The following is a 14,863-nucleotide window of genomic DNA, read 5'->3' as shown; positions in this document are numbered from 1 at the left end:
ATATTCAATCAATAATAACATGTAAGTTTATATTCAGTATTGTTATCTTAAAGACTATTCCTATCTGATTATTAGTAATTAGTGGGTAGGACTTGACGATATTACTAACTAAATATATAGTCATAACCTGTATATCTTCCAGGGGATTAGAGATTATGCAAACCTCTCTAATCTCATTGTTATTGGATTATATGATCAGGGCACATGTTCAAACTATGTTTTTCAGCAAGCCAGATGAAATGAAATGAATGGAGTTTTACGTCCTACTTTTCTGCACTATATGGGCTAATGAAGACAGTGCAATGAGGTTAAATTTTGTCAGGACAGCGGCATTAGCCTACTTTAGTTTTAATGTCCAAATTTCCAAATTAACGCACACAGTCTGTAGAACACAGGTCCTCCGTTTATTGTCCCATCGTCAGACAGATGAAGATTTTTTTTAAAAATCACGTGTCCATTACTAGATGAGCTTTTTTTCATTAGAATGGTTTCAGGTTTTTAAAATACATAATAATATCACAACCGTATTTATTAAAGAACCTTCTCATCTGTCAAAACTTATCTCCCTAGGTTATTTGTTATAATACTTATTATCCGAGAAAAAAAAAAAAATATGTGAATTTTTCTCTATTATTTTTAAGAAGATTGGAATAGCAGCATTTAAATAGTACTGTTAGTCTTAGATTATCTTTGCATTGATAAAAATATAAACATAAGCACACATAATGTCTTCAAAATTTGTTTTTACACAGGACAGTTTTCAGCCACAATGAGAAATGAGTTTCTTTTCAATGTCAACTTACAAAATATTATATTTTTATCAACACAAAAACATTCTAAGACTATCAATACTATCTTGAGGCTGATATTCCAATTCTCTTGAAAGATACCGAAAAAATTCAAAACATTTGCTCAGACAATAAGATTTAAAATACACCAAAATATTCTAAACTTTGTGTTAACCCCCACCCCACCCCCTACGAATTTGATTAAAAAAAAATTGAGAAATTGCGATTGACTTCCTTAATGGCAAAGAGGAAATAAATGAAGAGCTGTATAAAGAGCTCATAATAATAATATACGCAACAGTTCCACCATTAGTTCAATATTAATAAAAGATATAAAATCTCTCACCTCTCCTGTACTAGTAGTATCAATATTCCCCGACACATATTTCCCATCACAAAATTCCACATTTAAAATTAACAAAAACAAACTAAAAACTAGGATTTTGGTCATTTTCGTTGTTTCACTTCATTACAATATTCTACCTGTAATTAGAGAGCCGCCATGACAGGTATATAGCAGGTCACGTGATTAGTTGCTAGGAGACGTAATAAACAGTTATTGAGCTTGAGAAATATACAATGTATGATATAGGAAGTCGCGGAGCTTTCTATTGTATACTGATTAATACGATTAAACTAAAATTCACTTGAAATTTATATGGAGTTTTACGTCAGTCACCTTATTGAAAGTCTGGATTATTCAACTATAGTCCAATTTGTGGTAAATTTATCTGTAATCGCTGAAATGGAAAAACAGCATTTGTAAGAACACGTCTAACCATAGGAAATAAAATGATTGGGGTTTTGCGTCCTTCTTTCCTGCACCATGTGGGCTAATGAAAACAGGGTGCAATGAGGTCAGGACAGCGGTATTAGCCGTCTCTTTTTTGATTTCCAACTGTCGAGGCACAGTCTGTAGCACACAGGGCCTCGGTTTAGTGTACCATTCGAACGACTAGACGCCTTTTCCATGTCAGCCCTCGTAACTGCATCACTGACAGGGGGAAACCAGGTTGAAAAATCTGAAGGTATTATATCGACCTGTGCAAGGATTGAACCATGGACCTTCAGGTTAGCGAGCAATAACTACCAGATATAGTGTCAGTAAGTTTCAAACGGACCTCCGTCATTGATAACTATCAGAGACCAGATATAGTGTCAGTAACTTTCAAACTGACCCCCGTCATTGATAACTATCAGAGATCAGATATAGTGTCAGTAAGTTTCAGACTGACCTCCGTCAATAAGTACTACCAGAGACCAGATATAGAGTAAGTTTCAGACTGACCTCCGTCAATAAGAACTATCAGAGACCAGATATAGAGTCAGTAAGTTTCAAACTGACCTCCGTCAATAATAACTATCAGAGACCAGATATAGAGTCAGTAAGTTTTAAACTGACCTCCGTCAATAATAACCATCAGAGACCAGATATAGAGTAAGTTTCAGACTGACCTACGTCAATAAGAACTATCAGAGATCAGATATAGAGTAAGTTTCAGACTGACCTCTGTCAATAATATCTACCAGATAGAGTCAGTAAGTTTCAGCAGGACAGTAAATAAACGATAAGGTGCCATAATCTGAGAAACACACAGTGAAAACACTTTAATTTCAGTGCAATATTTGGGGAGTGGGGTTAAACAGATGGAATTGCCTTATCTTGTGAAATGTGAAGTTAAGGCCTTGATCAGAGATCAGACATAGAGTCAATAATTTTCAAACTCGAGTAATCCTAGTTACTACCCAACGTTTCACTAACAACAACTACAAGGTAGACAGATACTGGAGATTAATAATTAACACCGTACTCTAATTACAACCTCGTGTTTTTATTCTTTAATTATTAAATAATCTATCTTGTAATTAACATTGTTTAAAGGGATATAGACTTATGAAGAAGTCAACGGCATGCAGTGTTCAATGAGGGAAATTTTGCAAATGTCCGAGCACATTGTGCACTTCATGGTATTCCCCAACATCGTTGGCTCAAAGAGGTGAATTTGTAATTGACTGCAAGAAAATTGTATTGACCAATTGAAATATAATTTTTCTTTTTTGAAAAGCAACACTTATTTCAATTTTCAAAATCTTACAGAATGATAAGGTGAGATAATCCTAAAATCCCAAATATCAATGGGTTTGACAGTGAAACTATTGGACGGAAATGAATGAAGTTTTACGTCTTTCTTTTCTATAACATGTGGTCTAATGAAGACGGCCAACGCGATGCAGGGTACAATGTAGGAAATTTTGCCAGGACAGCGGTATTAGCCTGCTCTTTTTCGATTTCCAACTGTAGAGGTATCTTTAACGTGGGGCCTCGATTTATTGTCCCATCCGAACGACTAGACGCTTTTTCCATATCAGCCACTAGAAACTGTAATGGGGAAAGGGTTAACGTGGGGGCGTTAGAAGGGGGTTAACGTGGGGGGTAAGAAGGGGGTTAACGTGGGAGTGTAAGAAGGTTGGCCATCTTCACTGGTCAAGTAATTACTCCGTTTATACCTAATTTCTGCAAAAAGTTCCATATTACTAGTTGCTATTTACTATTATTAGTTTTTGAGACAGAGAAATTGCTTTTATTATGAAACATTTTGGACTTGTGCCCAAATCATGTGATATAAATGTTATTATTAGGAGATTTGAACCTTCAATAAGGATATATGCCTAGACACACCAAACGCATAAAATGGGCCTAATACCATGTCGATTACCAGTTGCGTATAAGAATAGCGGTCATGAGTTTCGAACGCAACTCTCATGTAACTGAATTGAGAGTTGCCTTCAGAACTCATTGACCACTTTCATTATTCACAAACATACACAACGGGTAATTTCTATGGTATGTGGACAACTTCAGATAAGAAATCAATGACCCGGACCTCGGGTCTCAAAGAACATTTATTCTACCTAAAGGGGCGCAACCTACAGTTATTTTGAGCCTGTGAAAGCATGTGAGTCCTTTTTCTTTCAGCCTTGTCTACAAGATACATTGTACATGTCGTCAACAAGTTTCAAGTTAATATAAAGGCTATCATTGAACCAGTAAGTTCCAAATTCACTACCGCTAATCACGAATATCAGTGGTCAATTGTATATATATATATATAAAAAATAACGATTTTGAGACATTTTATTTAAAGAGAAAATGAAATCTTATAAATAAAAGGTTTATATACATTTTGTTACCCACAGTTTCACAATCACAAACACGGCGTAGAGTTATATATCCATAGACGGTGTTCTTGAAACCCAGGTCCTTTGAACTGAAATAAACTGTGAACGTTCAAGATTCTGCAACAGTTGGAGATCATATAAGAAGGCTAATGTAATAGTATAATTCTCTCATTGCACACTGCAGTATGAAGTTGCTCGCCTTCATGAGCCGCATTAGGAACAGACAAGTTGGACGCATTTCACCTTTTCATCCCAATATTTTGTCAAGAGACGAGGCCGAGAATGTAAAACTGAAGTTCTGTCTTCCTAGAAAAACCTGCCAGAGTCAAAATATCTCCAATAATTAAACAGAGCAAGGAATCATCCATAATATACTAGATACTATCTCTTAAACATCAACTTTTTCGTCTCTTTCCTACATATTACAAGAATTACTTTTGGATTTTCGAAATCCCGACAATCGGCTGTTCAAATGTCAAGCTTCGCGGCAAAAGTGTTTCCCATATTTTACAAGGATAACATTTTGGTTTGTCGGAATCGAGAGGCCCGCTGTTCAACTTCATCACAAACGTCTTTCCTATTTATTTCAAAAGGTAATTTACTTTGGATCCCTTCGAAGGGTATTGTCTACTCCATCAGCCATTCCATAATCAAACCTTTTGGCACTAGCATATCAAATATTTTACTAGGGTAATACTGTCTCGGGGACTCTGTCTAATCTTTTAGCAGCGAGTTCTTGGCGGAACCTCTTGGTATTTGTTTACAAGAATAACAACTTTGTTTTAGGACTCTCTTATACATAGTGCTTTCTCAGACGACCTTTCCTTGATTATCTGAACCCTTATTAACTACTCGGCATACAGGAACGATGAGGAGCGATTCATGGGCAAAAGATTTTAAATCGTCGATGGAGATGGGAGCCTACTTCTTCTCATTATTACCACTGTTCTAGAAAAAACTGAGATCTTAAACACCCACAGCTCCCGATCTGCAGTACTCCTCTAAGACAATGTGCACGAAATTATATTCCACATTTCTGATTTCTGTTGAATCAAAATCGGTGAATTTTAGCACACAGTTGTTCGACTAGAAATTTTATCAACTTCACCCTGTTTCAAATCTGGGCAAAATTAGCGGGCACATTTTCATAGTAATATTGCTCTTTATTTTGTCTCTTGTATGATCGAGAATATTGGTCCTCGTTTTCCAGTCTTCTTTTATTGCCAGTTCCGTCCTGATAGTTTACGTTGTAGAGTTCTCCAACATTCCCGTAGGTATGGTACGAATATTGCGTTTCATTTGACACCTGCGTTACGACCTGCTTTCCGTTCTGATCGTAGGAGTAACCGTTATATTCAAACAGACTCTGTCGTCCGCTGGAGTACGTTTGATACCCATTCTGCTCGTTCCTGAAAAAACAATAGAAGGAGCTTTCAAAAGGAAAGTGAAAGTAATCTGGGGGTTCATTATGTATTGGTCATACAGAATCTACCCAGAATGCCACTGAACATTCAAAAAGAGTTGCTTCCTCTAAAAGTTGTTAATACCAACGCCCTATTTTGCGTCATTTTTTTGTTTTTTTTTATGACCGCTGTTGTTTTTCAAAAGTGAAAATATGGAAACGCTTTTTTACTGTGACCTTAGTAACTTTACTTACATTCTCATCACGACCGCCATATTGTCTCCACTTCCGGTTTGTTGATCACGTGGCCAATCTGTAGCGACTGTTCGATTTCTAGAAGACTCGTCATAAAGCTGTAAAATTCAGAACGAAATGAAAGTCAAAAACATTTCCAAGTTCAACCTTTAACTATCTTGTTCCAACAATAGACGGATGAAAATGAGTCAATGGGCAATGAATTATATAAATGCGGTATATATGCACTGTGCTAAGAAACCTGTCGAATATTGAATAAAGCTGATGCTGACAGAAAAGGTGATTCACTACAAATTTCTAAACTCTTTAGTCTTTATTTAGTCTTTATTATTTAAATGGTTCGCAGTGCGGCGCCAGCCTTCCGAGACTGGGGGTACAAATATGAAATATTCACCATTCATTGTTTCTGAAAATGACAGACGAAGCAAGTAGATTTCAAGTAGTCATAAGGTAAACGCCTACCTGTGGTGTGGTCAAATCAAACGGTGTCTGTGTTTTATTGTTATTATTCAGACTGTACTGGTTGTAACTCGTACAATTCTGGAATAGCGACCCGTTTCTGAAACAAAAATCCACAATACATTAGTATTTTAGTACAAACATCACAAATGTTGTAACTTCCGCAAAAATACCAATCAAAATGATATTTAATAGTGTACTTATAACTCGGTTTACCTCCGTCATTGATGTAGTTCTGAGGGGCTGGCACAGAAAAGGGTCCAGTCGTTCGGATGGGCCAACAAGCCGAGACCCTTTGTGCTTTGGACAGGCGTCACCCATAGCACTTCGTTAGTGTTAAAAGAGGTATCAATTCGGATTGTTCTACTTTCAAGGCAATAAAGTATATCCCAAGAGATGCCATCATTTCGACTGAGTATAGAGTTATTCTAAATACTGACCCTGAATTAGTTGAGAGATGTCGAGATCGTGACGTATCTGTTGTACAATACCCATTAGATAAATCTTCTTGAGATTCGGGAGTCATGTAACCTGAAACAATACAATGTGTCACATCAGAATTGATCCTCGTAAGATAAATCGTGAATGAATGAAAGGAAATGAAACGCTTTCAGGGAGAAATTTCCCATTCAGCTAGGCAGAAGAAACTATTGTTTTTAGTAAACCCAACAAGGTATAGAACATTTAGAATTAAAAAATTTGAAAATTGATAAAAAAAAAAACCAAAAAGAACAAGTGGAGCTTTAAAGCACTGAACGGTAGGACGTTAAATCCTGTTTTATTAACCAAAAGGGTACAGAACAAGAATTCGCAAAAGCTTATTTCAGATCATTTCATTTCAGGGCATCGTTTTAGACAATCTTCTAGAATACCTTACCTATTGTATTCAGCAAGCCTTTAGTTGAAGTAATAACAGAACACCTCTCCTGATTGGCTGGGGTGGATTTCATCATTTCAGTCGGGTCTGTTTTGATCAGTATGTTTTCTAACACTATACCTAAAAAGAAAAAAAACAATATAAAAAGAGGGTTGGAATTGAACAGGACTCTTTTTTTGTTTTTCGCACTGTAAAATTCCCCACTTACTACAAATTCCTAACGCAAAAGGTTTTGATTAACGGGGTTCAGCAGTACAGGTCCAAAAAAAATTAAACCCTCGATTCCCCAAAGGAAGACAGAAATGCCACCTTTTTGCTCTAGATTTTTGTTAATGCACTCATCCCCAGTTTGAGTACAATGAAGGATATTTTTGTCAAGAAAGGTGCAATAGCCTCTATTACTATCTATTTATACATATTTGACCCGAAATCATATGGAGATAATGGTATGCCTTGCCTTCCAAATACCCAGCACAATGAAATAATCATCTTACCCGTATCCTCCCCTTTAATAGTTCTGAGGAAATCATGTCCTTTCTCCTGACCATGAAGACTCTCGACCAGATACAAAACATAGTCATCAAACATTAGATGGAGCAGGTGAAACGAACCTAAAATATACAGAAAATCCTAATATACGGAGTTAATTGCACCTGTAATTGTGACCTTACACCAGGTGGTGTAAAAGAGATGGGTAAGATTCTGAACGTTTCAGACCAGTATCACAGGCTTTCAGAGGCTAGAAGGATGACACGTTTCAGACAAATAATGCAGATGGTACTAAGACAAAATCAAACAGAAGTATGTTTAAAGTCTAGTATTTGCAATTTGTAAGAAGTTTTCATACCAATTGCTCTACGGGGGAATGTCGAAACGTCTTTTTTTACTTCCAGTTGTCGTGACATCTTAAGTGTGCACAGAGTGCAGCATACCGGACATCAGTGAATGAAAATATAAGAGGACCATTTCAAGAGGGTGAGAGAATGTCAAAATAATCTGAGAATCCTTACCAAAACTAGGAGCACTGTGTAAAGTCATATCCCGGATCACTCTGGTACCAAAACACGACCACATTAACAGGAACTGTCGAGCTATCTTCCGCAAAGTTCCTGGCTTCTTTGAACTAGGCTGAAATAGAAAAACCAAGTCGTTGCTTAGAAGGAGTCGCCGATCAGTGTACACAGAAACCGGGTCTGTTCGACTGTTCGCCCATGCCATGTTTGCCCTGGTTTATTTCAACGTATTTCACAGATTGGCTAAATCGAAAATAGATACTGAAGCTGATACTGACTCTATTCCAGGCTGGAGTAGAGGCAGATATGGTTGCTCACAAGAATTTGTTTCGAACGCAACTCTCATGCTAATGGGTGTGAGTGCACCTTTAGGTAAAGGATCAAAAATCAAAATCTCACCTGTACTACACACTTATCCACCATATTGTCCAGCCATTCTATATAACATTCTATAGCTGATTGTTCTTCTAACAGCTTCTCAAACTCACTACATACTGAAATACACAGTAACCAATACAAATACAAAACAGCCATGCAGCATGCATCTTCAAGCTATTACGAACATAGTCTAAAACCTCGACTGCAATAGTCACCTTTCACGGAAGTGCCAATCAAAGTCTGCAAACGATATGCCATAATGTTTACATTATTTTTGTCGAGGGCTGTATGTTCCAAGTTAACGTCTGCTTCTAGCGGATGCTAATATCGCAGACTAGGTAGTGGCTGGTCAGCCTTATTGAAATTATACCAAAATTTCGTTCCGGTTTTTATAAGCTTTTATTTCTAATATAGCCACTTCAGTGAGGGTCTAAAGGCGGGTCTCTTGAACATTCGTCAAGATAACCTTTTGACCTAATCTGATGACATCTGCTTTAACCAATTAAATTCCTTCACTCTCACAAAATACCAGCACCGGAGAGGGCAAAAAATTGAATGAATACCCCTTGCCCTGGGCACTATAACTTACAATTGACAATGATCATATGGTCTTTATCAGTATACTGGTCCATAGTATACAGCGTCTGTTTAATTATACTGTTTAAATCTATATTCAACCAATCATCCAGCATCTGTGACGTAATATCCGAACTATGGATAACTGTCCGGGCGGCTTGACAGAGGTGATTTAATGAGGTCTGTCTTCGCAGCACTTGGGAGAATCTTCTTGCCACTGAAAAAGTATATCAGTATTCGATTCGTTACCATCTAGATAACAAAGGGAAGTAACCGTGATCAAACAATTATTTATCTTCTGCTACAAAATTACGTAAACTGTGATAGAATTAACCAAATATCAGGCACTTGGGACGCCCAGTAAAGACAACCAGTAATAGTTGTTGCAATGCGTAGAAAAGAAAGGGAAGTAAGTATAATCATCTTTCCTTTTTATTTTCCGGGAGAAAACGGAAACTATGCTACAATTTACCCAAAGCACAAGAAAGCGCTTTAACAATTTCTGTTGTTACTCCGTACAGTGGCGGCGCCAGCCATCCGAGACTAGGGGTACAAATAGGGGCAGACTGACTCAATGGGGGACAACTGCTGAGGCTGAATTCAAATTTTGGCTACTCTGTAGTGGTGTCCACTGATTTTGTGCATTCTGACACATATTTTGGAGAAAAAAGGTATACATTTAGATTTGTTGAAAATAAAGTGGGGTAGGCCTATAATTGGGGGCGCAAACCACTATTCTAGGGGCCCCCTGTACCCCCTCTGACTCCGTACCACATCTATATACATTACACAAGATTGATCTAATGCCCTTGGCTTAATTGATGTCCCTCAATGAATCTACTCTCAGTTTAACTTACGATCAAATTTAACACGCCTAAGAGTATCGGGAAGATTATTTAAAGCTAGCATCAACCATTCGTCTAGTTGTTTGGCAAATCGTCGGATAACTTGAGTTAAACTGAAAATATATACAAGAAAGAGAATACTTATATTTCTTTGAATAAATAATCTTCATTATCTGCTTTACTTGAACAGTAAACGTCATGTGGCATGAAAAAAGAAACATAGGTTTCTAGCAATCGTTCTCGAGATTTTCCGGTGCCGCAAACTGTGCACATTTAAAGATCGTTAGATGTTGGAAATCAGAGATAGTAAGTTAATGCTGGCAAAATGTTCCTCCTTGCACACTTCATTTCATTTCATACCTATAGTTAGCGAGAATTATGAACTGGTGTACTCTGAAATGGAAGTAGTGAGTGCCACCAGGTGGAGAATCAAAGTCTGGAACCCACCTTTCAGGAAGAGCTTGAAGAACTGTTGGCATGAGAACACTAGAAACAGCTTTATAGAGAATAGAATCACAGACACCGACTAGCATGACGATGGTACTACTGTCTAATATAGGAACTATGTGACTAGGCATACCTTGCCAAAAATGCATCAGGAAATTTTGCACCTGAAATGGACGTAGATTTTTATAAAAATCAATACAAGCAAAGTAACTTCCAGTAACCAAAAGATCTCGTCTAAACATGAAAAAATCGGGTACAATAATGGTACTGTATATATAATAGTATATCACTGTTTCTTGGATTTTCTCCTTTTCTCCACGTTAAATGTTTGGCAAAAGAGTAGGGACCCGAAAGGATCTTCTTATGATGCCCGAAAATTCTCACTGTCTAGCTAAATTTTATTCAGATGGCTGCCAAAAACGTCCACCCACTGTTTCTTCTGGTTCATTGTGACTGACAGTGGCGTAGCGAGGATTTCATTGGCTTGGGGGCAGCCGAGCAGCCCGGCGTCCTGCCCTAAAAGTTATCGCCCAAATACGCCCAAAGACGTGACTGAATATCCTTTTTTCTTACCTCGTCGAAGTTAGCTCTTATGACCGTATCTAGAATCCGCTGACAATGTGTTCTGTACATTACTAGAAACGTCGATACCTGTAATAATAACAAGATCATATCGGATTCGCTACACTTGCTAAACGCCGAAAGCAGTGGACGAGGAGTAAGATAATATGGCGTTCTTTCCCTTTGAAGTATTTCAAATCATTACAACTCATCAACAATCCTATCCTTCTTACAGATGAAATGAGTATCAGGTCAAGTCCACCTCTTTGGGTTCCTGAAGAAATAGGAAAACTGTACAAGCAAGACAATTCCGTTATTCAAAATCTCGAACAAACATGGCAAAATTCGGAGTAAATGTGTATAGCAGTGGACTCCTCCAAAGATAAGTACCATCAGATGTTTCAAAAGATTTAGTATGAATCAATGATAATGCACTAAATGATGCAACCGATACTTATATCTAATAGAGAATGGTGGTAAGAAAAAAGAAGTTCTAGAAGAATAAGCAAGCACCGAAACTTCAAAACGTACCTTTTCCTCTTCGATATTTGCAGGAATTTTAATTTCTCTGACACTGGGAAAGTCTGGTAGTAAGGTACCGAGTTTAGACCGAGGAGAATAAGCGATAACTTGTTTACTACACTCTTTCTTTCCATCTCCAGCACTAAAAATGAAGTAAACACTTTTAGAAGAAGCATTTCCCTGCCGGTATTCCTTTTCTCCTGTATCCTGATAGGTACATAGATCAATCTTGTAACCCTTTCTAATGGACACGATTCGAAAGCAAGTATAATTTCCTCATGAGGCGGATAAATTCTCCAGATCACACTCGATTCACAAAGGGGTTAATTTTAGAAATTAAATTAATAAACTTATATAATATAATGACAAACTGGTTGTTTCCGATTTCCTTTTGCTTGGGTCTGCCAGACAGTTTCTATTTCTAAACATCAACAAAACACGGTGTATCTTACCTTTGAATACCTTTAGAAGAGTACATGATATCATAGTAAGACGAAGTTTCACGAACACCAATTCCATAATAGTGATATCTGAAAGAAGGTAAAAATTACTCGAAATAAAATCGAGAAAAATACAAAATATTCCAATAGCAAAATTGACAAAATGGCGGTTTGATAAAAGAAAATAAGTATTCCTATTTATAACTAATCAGGAGAAATTGACTACAGCTCAGTCAACTACTCCATGAAGACTTTAATTTAGCTGGGAATTGAAGCCCAGAATTATTTCGTATTTCCAATATTATTCATTTCTTTATCCGATGTCATTTACACCAATAAGAGTATAAATCAATTATAAAGTTAGAGACCAAACAAATCGAGAGTAGAGAGCATCTCTGTGATAGTAAAATCTTTTGACATTTAGCAAACTAAAAATCCAACTAAGGATGATAGTGCGAATACTTTACTATCTCCGATTTCAGTTTTGGGCTCAATAAACTAATTGTGGCATAGGTCTTATTTAACACGGCACTACACCTTGGTAAAAAAAATTTGTCTTTACCTTTGGGAAAATAATAGTGTGTGTCTTGAGGCAAATCCCCTACAGTTTTGGGTTATTACCCCCAAAAGAGATGTTAGTGAGAATACTCTACTTACTTGGATTGTCCTCTGGTACCCAATCGTCTTGTGGTGATCTGAGGAAACTGTTGGCGTATTATCTGAAACGTACAAAGTACCACAGTGAGTTTTCTCTTCCAACTGATAGCTTCTCCAAACATATGCAGAGTATTCGAGTATAATACACGTACGGACTTTTGGTATAATGTTAAATGATAAAAATCCACACAAACCAGACAATTCTGTTAATCAAAACCTCAGCCAAACCATGACAAAATCGAGAGTAAAAGTTGTTTAGTAATGGACTCCTCCAAAGAGAAGTACCATCAGGTGATGGCATATCAACTCAAGATGGAAAAGAGGAGATGGGGTCGCCTTATCATTGTTCATACTAACCATCGCAGAAACAGTGGCGGCGCCAGCTTTGCAAGATTTGGGGTACAAATAGGGGCAGACTGACTCTTTTTAGAGAGTTTTCTGAAGATTTTTTTTTTTATAAAAAATGGCATTCTGACAGATATTTTGGGAAAAAAAGTATACATTTAGATTTGTTGAAAATAAAGTGTGCCCCCCACTGGCGCCGCCACTGCGCAGATGACATGTTATACTCCTTTCAAACCAAATTTGGGGCTTTCCGAATATATTCAACGGTCGTGGCTCTGGAGGGGATTAGATATGTTACTGTACCTACCTTCCCAAAACTAGCAGCGTTAATAGGGTTACTGTCGTTTCTCTCACAGAAGTCTAGGTAGTGTAGGTAGAGAGTAGAACGTGGTATACAGACACCTTCCGCTATCTCATAGTTCTCTTCTAACCTAGATATACAATTTACATAGAAACGTGGTAACCATTCACTCATAACACCTCTTTAAGCTGATCCGTAGCTAACTGAGGAGGGACTCAAGGGACTGCAATTTTTTAAATGTTTTGGGCGACACGTCTATTTGTCCTGACAGTCTCCTTAACACACACATCACTTTATACTGATTGTAGTTTGGTGATATGGGATGCAGGAAATGGAAGAGCAATAAAATCAACACAGAGTTTAAAACGTTATCCGGTGCGTATTTGTTGTAACAGGTCCTGCGACGTACACATTCAGATTCAGATTCAGATTCAAATTCAGTCAAAAATTTCCAAAGGAAGGAATTGGGTGGAGGGTTAAGATTTGGTTCAACATCTCATCCTTTGTAAGAAGGTGTTTATATTTTAGACTCGAAATACAACTCCATAAACTGCAAACAGCTTCATATACTACCCAATATCCTCGTGACATTGAAGACGATCCTAGGGGGAGAGGACAGCAATAAATCGACTCGTCGTTTAGATTGGTCAAAAATAACGAGGATCTTTTATAGATGTCTATGGTCTTAAGGAACTTTTACTAGTTCAATAAACTAATACTGCTGCAAGAGAGTAGGTTTCAGAACAAGATAACTTACCATTTTAATGTTAGTGGTGTTGAATGAGGTTTGGAGCCTCGTTTTCTCTTAGATACATCAACTACAATATACAAATAATACTTGTTCTAACCAATTTTTACTATCGTTGCAAATAAGAACAGAGCGAGACAGGCAATCCTATATACTCTGTCAAACACGATGGATTTTTAGTATAGAATCCTGTGGAAGGTCTTTGGAATTCCTTGGAGCTTGTGGGGTTTAGAAGATACAACCATCGATGGAACCAAAACAAGTGATTGAGATATAGTATACAATGTCTAAAATACAGCAAGCAATATCCATTAGATTTTTTTTTTAATTTCTTGCATCTGAGATGTTTTTAATGGAATACTGCTGTTTTTTTGGAAGCATCATTCACACAATACAGCACTCGACAACCCCTCCTAACATCACCAGCACTTCCCACATCCCTACCCTACTAGCCCTACCCCTACCCCACAGGTAATAACATCTTACCTTTCTCATCATTATCATCAGAATCTGTTTTATCTGGACTCAATGTACTGCTTGTACTCACATTACTTGATCTTCTATTGGGGTCAATACATTGATCTAGCCAGTCTGCAATTAATAAATGAATTTATGAATTAATGCCTGAATGAATGCCTGAATAAATGAACGAACGAAAGAAAGAACGAACGGATGAATGAATGGAATCTAATTGAATTAGTTAACCCAGTCATGATTGATTGGAAATATGAATGAATAATGGAAGAATAAATGAATGAAAGAATAAATGAACGAAAGAATAAATGAATGAAAGAATAATGAATAAATAAATAAATAAATAAATAAATAAATGAATGAATGAATGAATGAATGAATGAATGAATGAATGAATACCTGAATTAATGAATGAATACCTGAATGAATATTTTATGAATGAATATTGTACGTAACAAAACTCCAAATATTGATATTGGTGTTTCTATAAACCGACAATAGTTCAACAGTTGACCACTCTCTAGAATATAACCCAGAGTTAAATGATGTCTGGTGTTTCTATAAACCGACAATAGTACAACAGTTGACCACTCTC

General features: G+C 37.0%; 1 protein-coding gene across 1 annotated transcript; it reads right to left on the bottom strand.

Moving 5' to 3' along the window:
* Positions 1 to 7,366: 7,366 nt before the first annotated feature.
* LOTGIDRAFT_113173 (hypothetical protein) lies at positions 7,367 to 13,844 on the bottom strand (the record flags this gene model as incomplete). Its single annotated transcript, XM_009051030.1, has 12 exons — positions 7,367 to 7,572; positions 7,972 to 8,089; positions 8,374 to 8,468; positions 8,942 to 9,145; positions 9,786 to 9,886; positions 10,221 to 10,384; positions 10,794 to 10,871; positions 11,313 to 11,445; positions 11,756 to 11,833; positions 12,401 to 12,462; positions 13,053 to 13,176; positions 13,804 to 13,844. Coding segments are annotated over 12 exons (1,404 nt in total), but the record flags the coding sequence as incomplete, so codon positions are not given.
* Positions 13,845 to 14,863: the final 1,019 nt, after the last annotated feature.

The sequence above is a fragment of the Lottia gigantea genome, assembly GCF_000327385.1.
Source record: "Lottia gigantea unplaced genomic scaffold LOTGIsca_16, whole genome shotgun sequence".
In the NCBI taxonomy this organism is placed as follows: Eukaryota; Metazoa; Mollusca; class Gastropoda; family Lottiidae; genus Lottia; species Lottia gigantea.
Note: the sequence above shows the minus strand (reverse complement) of the source record. Positions and strands in the feature narration are given on the sequence as shown.